The 12,729-nt window shown below is 44.5% G+C and overlaps 1 protein-coding gene across 2 annotated transcripts in view; it reads right to left on the reverse strand.

The window, feature by feature from the left end:
• Positions 1–440: 440 nt before the first annotated feature.
• LOC141129926 (uncharacterized) overlaps positions 441–12,729 on the reverse strand; it is a 207,078-nt gene continuing 194,789 nt past the window's right edge. For both annotated transcript variants that reach the window (XM_073617955.1, XM_073617956.1), the window contains 3 exons: positions 5,368–5,433; positions 3,692–3,769; positions 441–577 (listed from right to left, as the gene is read on the reverse strand). In XM_073617955.1, coding sequence (XP_073474056.1) covers positions 3,696–3,769; positions 5,368–5,433 — 140 coding nt within the window. In that variant the 3' untranslated portion in view covers positions 441–577; positions 3,692–3,695. The remainder of the gene's footprint in view (positions 578–3,691; positions 3,770–5,367; positions 5,434–12,729) is intronic.

The raw sequence follows: 12,729 nt of genomic DNA on the forward strand, positions 1-12,729 counted from the left end.
TTCAGTTGTCATTGTGGGGTATTGTTTGCAGAATTTTGAGGAAAAGAATGAATTTAATCCATTTGGAAATAAGGCTGTAACATAACAAAATGTGGAAAGAAGTGCTGTGAATACTTTCCGAATGCACTGTAGATGTGTACTTTGAAATTGGAATTCACTCTGGAAAAATGACAGGTATAACGAATTACAGTTGAAAGGAGACACCCATCACATTAGGACACTAGCAAAAACTCAGAATTGCTAGGAGCAGGAGAGGTTAGAGGTCCCAACAGCTCTGTTTGTGTCCAATCCCCTGAAGGTGGCATATAAACCAGTTATCTATGAATATGTCTGTGTCCTATACTGTAAAATTAAAAAAACTATTTTCTATTCATAATGAGAAAAAACACAAATGCAACAAACAGTTTTATTAACTTTTTAACAGTATGAACAAAATGCATCACGTGACGTCAAACCACTAACAATCTTATGACAAACATTCTTATGTCATTTGAACATAGAACAAATGATTAAATAGAAAGAAAAGGGCCAGTTATCTAGCTTTTCTTGGCACATCAATTCTGCTTATCGGTTTACCCTAAAAGACAGAATAAAAATATATTTATGGCTGGATTCTTAAAAACATATGTACACATTTATTACTAGAAAATATTACGGTCTATACTCCTTAAAAAAATATTACGGTGCATATAGACAACCCCTATCCTGTTACTTGTAGTCCAGTTGACAATCAGGCTGTGCATAAACTACCAACTATTACAACAGAAAGGGGACCTGTTTGGAAATCCTCTCTTGATACCCCATTGTTCCTCTTTTTTTTTTTTTTTCGTCTCAGAAGTTTTATTGAAGTAAATGTCAGTATACAATCCAACAGTACAGGTTCCATAAAAATTTTTGGCAGGCATAATCTGACATATTATCACATTCCACAAGTATGAATGAAAATACGTATGCAGTACAACATTTCTGCTGTTTACCCAAACCCTCCTCGCCCGTTCCCCCCCCCCCTTTACCTAGTCTCCTACCATAGTTATCTGCAGTGCGCTAGCCCATCTCTTCATATCTTAACCAGAATCAACTACCGGCTCAGCCCATAGAGTGTTGAATTTTTCTGGTCGACCCCTGTGCTTGAAGATGTACTTCCTCAGGCGCAGAGTGTCCCCCATTTGAGTCGTCCACTCTCTGAGTGGAAGGTTCCGTTCCTTTCCAATGTCTAAGTTTGCATGCCTGAACGAGTGCTCTGGCTATGGCTTGTTTAGGGATTTCCTCAATGGAGAGGTTGTCTAGAATGCCTAATATACAGGGCTTAGGATCCATTGGGACCTGGACCCAAAACACCTTATTAATGGTAGCTACCATCCCTGACCAGTATAGATGGAGCTTGGGGCATCGCCACAATAGATGTATAAGGTCACCATGGTCTCTAGAGCATCTAGTGCACTCCGAGTTTTCTTTCAGACCCATCCTCGACAGTCTTAAGATGTACCCGTAACAATATGTACAATTGGGACAGGCGCTGTGCCACGTTGAGAGAACACAGCTGAACCGCCTGCAGTGCCTCCTCCCACTCACTGTTCGTCCTCAAACGTTCCCACATCACTCTTCCACAGGGGTGTCACTTTGGTCGGGAAGCCCTTCAAGTGTGTGGACGTAAACATGGCGTAGCACCGGGATATAAATCCCTTAAAGTGAGAGACCTCTGTCATATAATGAAAGATGGGGCCCGGGGACAGGACCCCTAGGGATACCTCTGATTGCGCTTGGACAGCTTGATGTAGTTGTAGATATGGGAAATACATTGATAGGGGGAGGTTAAATTCAGTCTGCAAAGAGGAGAAGGAGCGCAGTTTGCCACTGGAGAAGATGTGTACCAGGTGTGTGACCCCATACCACTTTCATCTTGTACCACACTGCAAGGATTGTAGCTCCTTGTAATGCCCATTATGCCAAATAGGACTATGACCCGTGAATCCGGTAACATCTTGTAGCTGTCTGGCCTTGTTCCATACCTTCTACATCAACACATAGGTGGGAAAAAGCTTGTTGGATTTAGCGTAGGCCAGAGCTTCCAAGCCCGCAGCTACACTGTACCTCCCCGGGACATGGTGCATTAAAGCTGTGGTTGGGTTCCCTGCCCCCCCCCCCCTTCACCGGTTGGCTCCACGGGCAAAGCCTGAGCGATGTGTTGCAGCTGAGGTAATAAAGACAAGGGTTGGGTAAAGCCAGACCCCCACTCTCTTTTGGTTTTTGCAGTTGCTTGAGCTTGACCCTCTGAGGTTTATTAAAGGGGTTGTAAAGGTAAAAATGTTTTCACCTTAATGCATTCTATGCATTAAGGTGAAAAAACTTTTGACAGTACCGCCGCCCCCAGCCCCCCCGTTTTACTTACCTGACGCCTCGAATCTTCGCTGCTCGTCCTCGTCATCTTCATTGCAGCTCAGCCTGGTCGCTGATTGGCTGCAGTGGATGGATTGAAAGCAGCGCAGCCATTGGCTCGCGCTGCTGTCAATCACATCCGATGACGCGGCGCGCCGGGGGGCGGGGCCGAGTGATACAGCGAGCGGCTATAGCCGCCGGCTGTATCACGGGAGCGCGCCCGCAAGCACTCACCACCATGCGAGGGAGCTCGCATTAAGGTGGTAAATGCTTGCGGGGAGGAGCTGAAACAGCCGCCGAGGGACCCCAGAAGACCAGGTTCGGGGCCACTCTGTGCAGAACGAGCTGCACAGTGAAGGTAAGTATAACATGTTTGTTATTTAAAAAAAAAAAAAAAAAAATACCTTTACAACCCCTTTAAGTCAAATAAATGAGCAGAACAGGGAGTTTATTATTTTAAGCAGGACAACCATGGGAGTATTGTGCAGGATGTAGAGGAGCTGTGGCATAAAAAACATTTTTATGAGGTTCACTCTTCCTACCAGTGACATTTTAAGCTTGGACCATATTTTGGTTTTAGCCCTTATTCGACCCAGTAGTGGTGATATATTGAGGGTAACGTAATCATGGGGATGTGAGGTAATATGCATCCCCAAATATTTAAAAGAGGTCACGGGAATATTTTGAAGTGTGCCACCCTGTCCGCCAGCCAAAGAGTCTAGCAATAAGATCGAGGATTTGGTCCAGTTGATCACCAAGCCCGAAAATGTGCCAAACTTGATAATGACTGCCATAGCCTCTCTAAGGGAATCCGATGTGTCTCCCAAAAGTAACATGGCATCGTCAGCATAGAGCATGAGTTTTTCTTGCATCTTGCCATATTTGAAGCCACAGATTAAGGGGTTGGAACGGATCATGGCAGCAAGCGGATTGATGGCAATGGCAAACAAAAGAGGGGATAAAGGGCAGCCCTGTCATGTGCCTCTATGTAAAGGAAAAGGCATGGATACACATCCTTCCTCCCTAATGGTCACCTGTGGGGAACTGTATAATAATTTCACCCACGATTGGAGGGTGGGACCAAACCCAAACTTATGCATGGCGGCCCACAAGTATTGCCATTCTATGCAATTGAAGGCCTTATGGGTGTCCAGTGACAGGAGGGCCCTATTCACCATATTCCATTGTGCATCTTTAACAAAAAATAAGTTGTTTCAAGGGCCTACGTGCAAGTACACTTAGGTGAGTCTGTGTATGTAGGCAACATGATTAAACACATAAACAATATTTAAAAAAAAAAAGTTAAATTTTTTACCAGTTTATTCAGCTGCATCTTGTCTTGTTGTATTTGCAATAATGTCCTTAAAACTCTTTTTCTTGCAATCTGATGTGTCTGAATATTTAAAAAATGTACTAACTGATTAACTGCAGCAACACAGATTACCATGCAACTGTTATTTCTGATTAATTACACAAAAATCAGGGTTAAGCTATCACTGAAAAGGCTAGTAAAATTCCTCAAGTGTGCTGCTCTTCAAGAGCCTGCTCTTAATCTATTCACTGAGATATACCCTGCTGTACAAAAGTTTTAGGCAGGTGTAAAAAAATGCTGTAAATTAAAAATGCTTTCAGAAATAGAAGTGTTAATAGTACCTTTTTTGTTCAACAAAATGGAAAGTATCATATATGCAGGGCCGGACTTATCATTGGGCTTGACTGGGCTCAAGCCCATGGGCCCCGCCCAATACTCGGCTAGTTCCGCTCACAGTCACGCCTAGTCCTGCCCTATGATGGACATAACACAGGGACTGGGCGTGACTGTGAGCGGAGCTAGCCGAGTACACTCGGCTATGTATGTCGCGCTCGGCTCCGCTCACAGTCACGCCCAGTCCCACCATTGGACCTGTGTTATGTCCATCATAGGGCGGGACTGCAAGAGGAGCCGAGAAAAGCCGACAGGAGCCGAGATACACAGGACTGGCAAGGCTGCAAATGACATGGACAAGGCTGCAGATGGACACTGATAACGCTGCAGATGGAGGCTGCAAATGACACTGACAAGGCTGCAAATGACACTGATAAGGCTGCAAGGCTGAAAATGACACTGACAAGGCTGCAAGGCTACAAATGACACTGACAAGGCTGCAATGTCACTGGGCAAGGCTGCAAATGACGCTGACAGGGCTGCAAATGACATTGGACAAACATGCAGATGGACGCTGTGCAAGGCTGCATTGATGAGCATTTAAATGTAAGTTTTTTTCCTTAAAATTCCTTAAACTCTTATCTTGAGGTTTGCTGATTGGTTATTGGCAGTTATGTAGCGCCTTGTTTACTGCCGTTAAGAAAACCTGTCTGCATTAGACAGTGATGTAATGGCGGACAAACGGTATCAGAGTGGTGCGCTTAAAAGAAAACTAAAGGTTTAAGGTAATGTAGGTCCCGAAAGTGACTCAAGCCCAGGGGCCCCCACCACCCTAAGTCCTGCCCTACATATATGGACAGAGGACAAATTCAAATGAAATCAATTTTTGGTGTGACCAGTTGCCTTCAAATCAGCATTAATTCTTCTAGGTACACTTGCATACGGTTTTTGAAGGATCTCAGCAGGTAGGTTGTTCCAAACATCTTGGAGAACCAACCACAGATCTTCTGTGTATTAAAGGTCTGCAGAATCCCAGTAATTTCACCTTTTAGAATTCCTCATTGACAAGGCTGGGGATTTTGAATAAGCATGATTTATGGTTCTTTGAAGCCAAATAAAAGGACTTTGTGTTTGCTTGATTGTGTTTTGCTAGGGAGGGAGTCGGTGGCTGGGACTGGTTGTAATGAGACACATAACCTCTAAAGTGAATATAGTGTGACATAGTTGTGAACGCTTAGGTTAATGCCCCGTTTGCCGTTCATTTTTTTGGGGGTCAGACCTGTTTCTAAAAAACCCAATGGACTGACAGACCGTTTTGCTTTATTTGGTAAACTTTGCTGACTTACCACAATGGTTGGTCTTTTCATTCTCATTTGAAAGAGAAGTGATATCCATACTTTGGCATTCACAATCTGTATACAAACAGAGTGCTTGAAATGAGCAATATACATTTTTAATAACTTGCAAAATGTCTAAACAAAGTTATTTTTGTCACATAAAAAAGAAAAGCATGAAAAAGCAAGACAAGCAAAAGAAAAGTCCAAAATCTCTGCAAGGACAGAGAAAGATACAATGTATCTGTCTGGTCCATTCACACAAACAGAAGACACAGGGGCAGGCTTCAGGGTGACCGATCACTGTGATCACCAATCAGAGGCTATCACATCGATCAGGTGACCCGGAATCGGATATTTTGGGTCCCGATCGTTAGAACGGGGCCCGGGGCTCGTGGTGAGACCGTGGTCTTTTTACTGGGAGAGCGTTGTGCAGTGCGCTCCCAGCACAAAGGGAGATACACAAATATGTGGCCCCATGGAAAAAAGTCCAGTGTGTACGGTCAACGTGAAGAGGTTAATATTATCTAAATTCTATCTGCTGCAAACAGCGCATTCTCACTTTCATTAAGGTCCTGTGCTGACTGCCATGGATTATTGTCGACTAACTGATGTAGCCATTTTTAAATCTACTTTCTGTATGTGAGTATAATAAAAGCTTATAAATGTACTAATTGTCTCTCATTAACCACTTCAGCCCCAGAAGATTTGGCTGCTCAATGACCAGGCCATTTTTTGCAATACGGCACTGCGTCACTTTAACTGACAATTGCGTGGTCGAGCGACGTTGTACCCAAACAAAATTGACGTCCTTTTATTTCCATAAATAGAGCTTTCTTTTGGTGGTATTTGATCATCTCTGCGGTTTTATTTTTTGCGCTATAAACAAAAAAAGAGCAACAATTTTGAAAAAAAAACACATTTTGTACTTTTTGCAACAATAAATATCCCCCTTTTTTAAAAAAAAAAGAAAAGCTAATTTTTTCCTAAGTTTAGGCCGATACGTATTCTTCTATATATTTTTGGTAATTAAAATCGCAATAAGCGTATATTGATTGGTTTGCACAAAAGTTATAGCATCTACAAAATAGGGAAAAGATTTATGGCATTATTATTATTATTTTTTTACTAGTAATGGCAGTGATCAGCGATTTTTAACGGGACTGCGACATTATGGCGGACAGATCTGACAGTTTTGGCACATTTTTGGGACTACTGGCATTTATACAGCGATCAGTGCTATAAAATGCACTGATTACTGTGTAAATGTCACTGGCTGGGAAGGGGTTAACAGTAGAGGGCGATCAAGGGGCTAATTGTGTGTCCTAGGGAGTGATTCTAACTGTGGGGGGATGGGACTACCTGAGTGAGGAGACCGACCATTGTTCATACTTAGTATGAACAGATAGCTCTCCTCACCCCTGAGAGCACGGAGATCTGTCTGTTTACATTGACAGATCTCCGTCCTGTCTCTGTGTGGAGTGATCGCGGGTGCCCGGCGGTCGCGCCCCACGGCTCCGCGCGAACGCCCCCTAGTGGTCAAAAGGCGAACTGATGTAAGGTAACGTCCAGGGGAGCCAATCTGCCGCAGTATGACTGCGGCGGCTGGTCGGCGTGGTTAACAGTGCTGTTAGATTCTTTTCCCTAGACATTATACTTCTCATCTTCTGACTGACAAGAGTATTTGACTGAATGTAGAACATCTGCACATAATCTCTCATGTGTAGACTATGTAGTCAAGGACTGGATGAATTGAAGAATTAGAGAAAGTGAAGGAATTTCTTGCATACCTAAGGGCAAGCTTTAACCTTAAATTCAAACCACTGCAACTGTATCAGAAATAAAGTATCCCCCCAAAAATATTTTTTTCTGTTACAGTGGGGCAAAAAAGTATTTAGTCAGCCACCAATTGTGCAAGTTCTCCCACTTAAAAAGATGAGAGAGGCCTGTAATTGTCATCATAGGTATACCTCACCTATGAGAGACAAAATGTGGAAACATATCCAGACAATCACATTGTCTGATTTTTGAAAGATTTTATTTGCAAATTATGGTGGAAAATAAGTATTTGGTCACCTACAAACAAGCATGATTTCTGGCTCTCACAGACCTGTATCTTCTTCTTTAAGAGGCTTCTCTGTCCTCCACTCATTACCTGTATTAATGGCACTTGTTTGAACTTGTTATCAGTATAAAAGACACCTGTCCACAACCTCAAACAGTCACACTCCAAACTCCACTATGGTGAAGACCAAAGAGCTGTCGAAGGACACCAGAAACAAAATTGTAGACCTGCACCAGGCTGGGAAGACTGAATCTGCAATAGGTAAGCAGCTTGGTGTGAAGAAATCAACCGTGGGAGCAATAATTAGAAAATGGAGGACATACAAGACCACTGATAATCTCCCTCGATCTGGGGTTCCATGCAAGATCTCACCCTGTGGGGTCTAAATGATCACAATAACGGTGCGCAAAAATACCAGAATCACACGGGGACCTAGTGAATGACCTGCAGAGAGCTGGGACCAATGTAACAAAGGCTACCATCAGTACCACACTACGCCGCCAGGGACTCAGATCCTGCAGTGCCAGATGTGTCCCCCTGCTTAAGCCAGTACATGTCCGGGCCCGTCTGAGGTTTGCTAGAGAGCATTTGAATGATCCAGAAGAGGATTGGGAGAATGTCATATGGTCAGATAAAACCAAAGTAGAACTGTTTAGTAGAAACACACATGTTTGGAGGAGAGAGAATGCTGAGTTGCAACCAAAGAACACCATACCTACTGTGAAGCATGGGGGTGGCAACATCATGCTTTGGGGCTGTTTCTCTGCAAAGGGAACAGGACGACTGATCCGTGTACATGAAAGAATGAATGGGGCCATGTATTGTGAGATTTTGAGTGCAAACCTCTTCCCATCAGCAAGGGCATTGAAGATGAAACGTGGCTGGGTCTTTCAGCATGACAATGATCCCAAACACACTGCCCGGGCAATGAAGGAGTGGCTTCGTAAGAAACATTTCAAGGTCCTGGAGTGGCTTAGGCTCGGTTCACACGGGGGCGACTTGTCAGGCGACCTAGACGCCTGACAAGTCGCCTCCCATTCTGTACAATGGAACCGTTCTAATCGGAGCGACGCAAGTCGCTCCGACTTAGAAGAAAGGTTCCTGTACTACTTTGGGGGCGTCTTGCATAGACTTCTATACAGAAGTCGTCTTGCAAGTCGCCCCGGCAGTCGTGTGCAGGTCGCCTCGGTGAGGCGACCTGCAAGTCGTGCCGCGTCTAGTGTGAACCGGCACTTAGCCAGTCTCCAGATCTCAACCCCATAGAAAACCTTTGGAGGGAGTTGAAAATCCGTGTTGCCTGGCGATAGCCCCAAAACATCACTGCTCTAGAGGAGATCTGCATGGAGGAATGGGCCAACATAACAGCAACAGTGTGTGACAACCTTGTGAAGACTTACAGAAAACGTTTGACCTTTGTCATTGCCAACAAAGGATATATAATAAAGTATTGAGATTAACTTTTGATATTGACCAAATACTTATTTTCCACCATAATTTGCAAATAAACTCTTTCAAAAATCAGACAATGTGATTGTCTGGATTTGTTTACACATTTTGACTCTCATAGTTAAGGTATACCTATGATGACAATTACAGGCCTCTCTCATTTTTTTAAGTGGGAGAACTTGCACAATTGGTGGCTGACTAAATACTTTTTTGCCCCACTGTATATATTGATATCTCAATATAAACACCAAATATATAGTAGGTTCATGCAAAATTTTATATATATGTATATAGATATAGATATATATCTATATATATATATATATACACACACACTATATTACCAAAAGTATTGTGATGCCTGTCTTTACATGCACATGAACTTTAACGGCATCCCAGTCTTAGCCCATAGGGGTCAATATTGAGTTTGCCCACCCTTTGCAGCTATAACAGCTTCAACTCTTTTGAGAAGGCTGTCCACAAGGTTTAAGAGTGTGTCTATGGGAATGTTTGACCATTCTTCCAAAAATGCATTTGTTAGGTCAGGCACTGATGTTGGGTGAGAAGTCCTACTTTCCGTTCTAATTCATCCCAAAGGTGTTCTATCGGGTTGAGGTCAGGACCTTGCTTTGTGCACTGGTGCGCAGTCATGTTGGAACAGGAAGGGGCCATCACCAAACTGTTCTAACAAAGTTGGGAGCATGAAAAATTGTCCAAAATGTCTTGGTATGCTGACGCTTTTAAAGTTCCCTTCACTGGAAATAAGGGGCCAAACCCAAACCCTGAAAAACAACACCACACCATATGCCCCCCGCCATCAAATGATTTGGACCAGTGCACAAAAGCAAGGTCCATAAAGACATGGATGAGTTTGGGGTGGAGGAACTTGACTGGCCTGCACAGAGTCCTGACCTCAACCCAATAGAACACCTTTGGGATGAATTAGAGCAGAGACTGTGAGCCAGGCCTTCTTGGCCACACCAGTGCCTGACCTCACAAATGCGCTTCTGGAAGAATGGTCAAACATTCCCATAGACACACTCCTAAACATTGTGGATAGCCTTCCCAGAAGAGTTGAAGCTGTTATAGCTGCAAAGGATGGGCCAACTCAATATTGAACCCTACGGACTAAGACTGGGATACCATTGAAGTTCATGTGTGGGTAAAGGCAGGCATCCCAATACTTTTGGTAATATAGTGTTTCATAATGACTGCTTCAACCAATCTAAAGCTGGCAGTAAGGATAATTGTACATACTGTCTGAAGATGCATACTCAGGTGCCACATACCCATATGCTCATGTACCTAATTAAAGATGACTATTTAGCAGCTGTTTTTTATAGTGCAGCTGCTGTTGGGTACTGCATGTTTCACACAGAATTCCACCATTTGAAAGCCTATCCACAGACAAAAGATCATTGTTTCATGATCCAGTTGGTAAAGATCAGATCAGGAAATGTCTAAGGCTACTTTCGCGGTGGGGTGTCAGCGGTAAAGCGCCGCTAGGTTTAGCAGCGCTTTACAGCTGTTTAAGCGGCGCTTTGCAGCCAGAAGGAGTTAAAATCACCCGAAAAAGCACCTCTGCCAAAGCGCTTCGGCAGCACTGCCCATTGATTTCAATGGGCAGGGCGGTTTAGGAGCGGTGTATACACCGCTCAGGCACCGTCCCAAAGATGCTGCTTGCAGGACTTTTTTTCCAGTCGAACCGTGGCTCGGCACCACCCCCTCCCTCTCCTCATTGGCTTACTGACTTTGACAGCAGCGCGAGCCAATGCCAATGCCGCCCCCTGCCATCTTAGCCAATGAGGAGGGAGAGTCCCAGGTGAGCTGAGGCTCTCATGCACATCGCTGGATCGAGATGGGCCTCGGGTAAGTATAACGCTGGGGGAAACTGCTGTACACAGAGGGTTTTTTATCTTAATGCATAATTCACTTAAAGTGGTTCTAAAAACATTCTGCCTTTAGAACCACTTTAAGTGAATTACACTGATTAAGTAATTAACACTGATAATCACTTCAAAAATAAGATTGAGACAATTCGTCTCGGGATCTCCACTCTACAGATATCTCCCTTACTTTACACTTGTCCTCCTGCACGATCAATACTTCCCTCATTTAACCCAGCTACTATAGAGGAACTCACTAAACTTTTTTCTAACGCCCACCTAACCTCCTGCCCCATTCTTTTTCTGAAATACTACGGTCACCCTCGGGCTCTATCCTACACTCTTTAACTCATATCTTCAACCTCTCCCTTGAACGTTTAGTCTACAACTGACTGAGTGACCACCTCATTGAGAATAACCTTCTTGATCCCCTTCAGTCTGGATTTCGACCACAGCACTCCATAGAAACTGCCCTCCTAAAACTCACAAAAGACTTACAAACAGCCAAAACGGTCATTATTCCGTACTCTTACTCTTGGACCTTTCTGCTGCCTCTCATACAGTTGACCACCCCCTCCTCCTAAAAAACCTCATTTGCTTGGTCTCCATGGCTGCGCTCTCCATTGGTTCGAATCTTACCGCACCTTCAGTGTCACTTACCACTCCACTTCCTCCTCTTCAACTCCTCTTACCATTGGGGTCCCCCAAGGTTCTGTCCTTGGACCTCTAGTAATCTCGATCTACACGTCCCCCCTGGGTCAGCCACCCATGGCTTCTACTACCTTTTATATGCCGATGACACCCAAATCTATCTCTCTACCCCTCAGCTCACCCCATCAGTCCCCTCACGAATCACTGATTTACTAACAGACTATTTACTATCAGCTTGGTTGTCACAACACTTCCTCAAACTAAATCTAAAACCGAGCTATTAATATTTCCTCCCCCACGTGCCCCTTCCCCTGACTTCTCTGTCACGATCAATGGCACATCTATCAGTTGGTCCCCACATGCCAGGGTGCTAGGGGTAACCTTAGACTCTAAACTGTCCTTTCAGGCCCACATCCAATCCCTGTCCAAATCATGCTGCCTTAGCCTCCGCAACATTTCTAGAATACGCCACTTTTTAACCAGTTGCCGACCGCTGCACGACGAAGTACGTCAGCAGAATGACACGGGCAGGCATAAGGACTTACCTGCACGTCCTTGCCTGCCCGTGGGCGGGGGGTCTGATCGGACCCCCCCCGGTGCCTGCGGCGGTTGGATTCTCATCAGGGGCGATTAAAGGTGAGGGGGAGGCCACTCTCCCCCCTCGTGATCGCTCCTGGCGAAATAAATGCTTCCTCGGCTTCTGTATAGTAAACAGAAGCGGAGGAAGTGATGTAATCTCTCCTCGGCTCGGTATTTTCCGTTCCGGCGCCGAGGAGAGAAGACATCCGAGTGAGTGCACAAACACTACACACACAGTAGAACACGCCAGACATACTGTACACCCCCTCGATCACCCCCCCGTCACACTGACACCAAGCAGTTTTTTTTTTTCTGATTACTGCATTGGTGTCAATTTGTGACAGTTAGTGTGGTAAGGCAGTTAGTGTTAGGCCCCCTTTAGGTCTAGGATACCCCCCTAACCCCCCTAATAAAGTTTTAACCCCTTTATCACCCCCCGTCGCCAGTATCACTAAGCGATCATTTTTCTGATCGCTGTATTAGTGTCACTGGTGACGCTAGTTAGGGAGATAAATATTTAGGTTCGCCGTCAGTGTTTTATAGCGACAGGGACCCCCATATACTATCTAATAAATGTTTTAACCCCCTGATTGCCCCCTAGTTAACCCTTTCACCAGTGATCACCGTATAAGTGTTACGGGTGAAGCTGGTTAGTTAGTTTATTTTTTATAGTGTCAGGGCACCCGCCGTTTATTACCTAATAAAGGTTTAGCCCCCTGATCACCCGGCGGTGATATAACTTAGGTT

The sequence above is a fragment of the Aquarana catesbeiana genome, linkage group LG02, assembly GCF_042186555.1.
Source record: "Aquarana catesbeiana isolate 2022-GZ linkage group LG02, ASM4218655v1, whole genome shotgun sequence".
Lineage (NCBI taxonomy): Eukaryota > Metazoa > Chordata > Amphibia > Anura > Ranidae > Aquarana > Aquarana catesbeiana.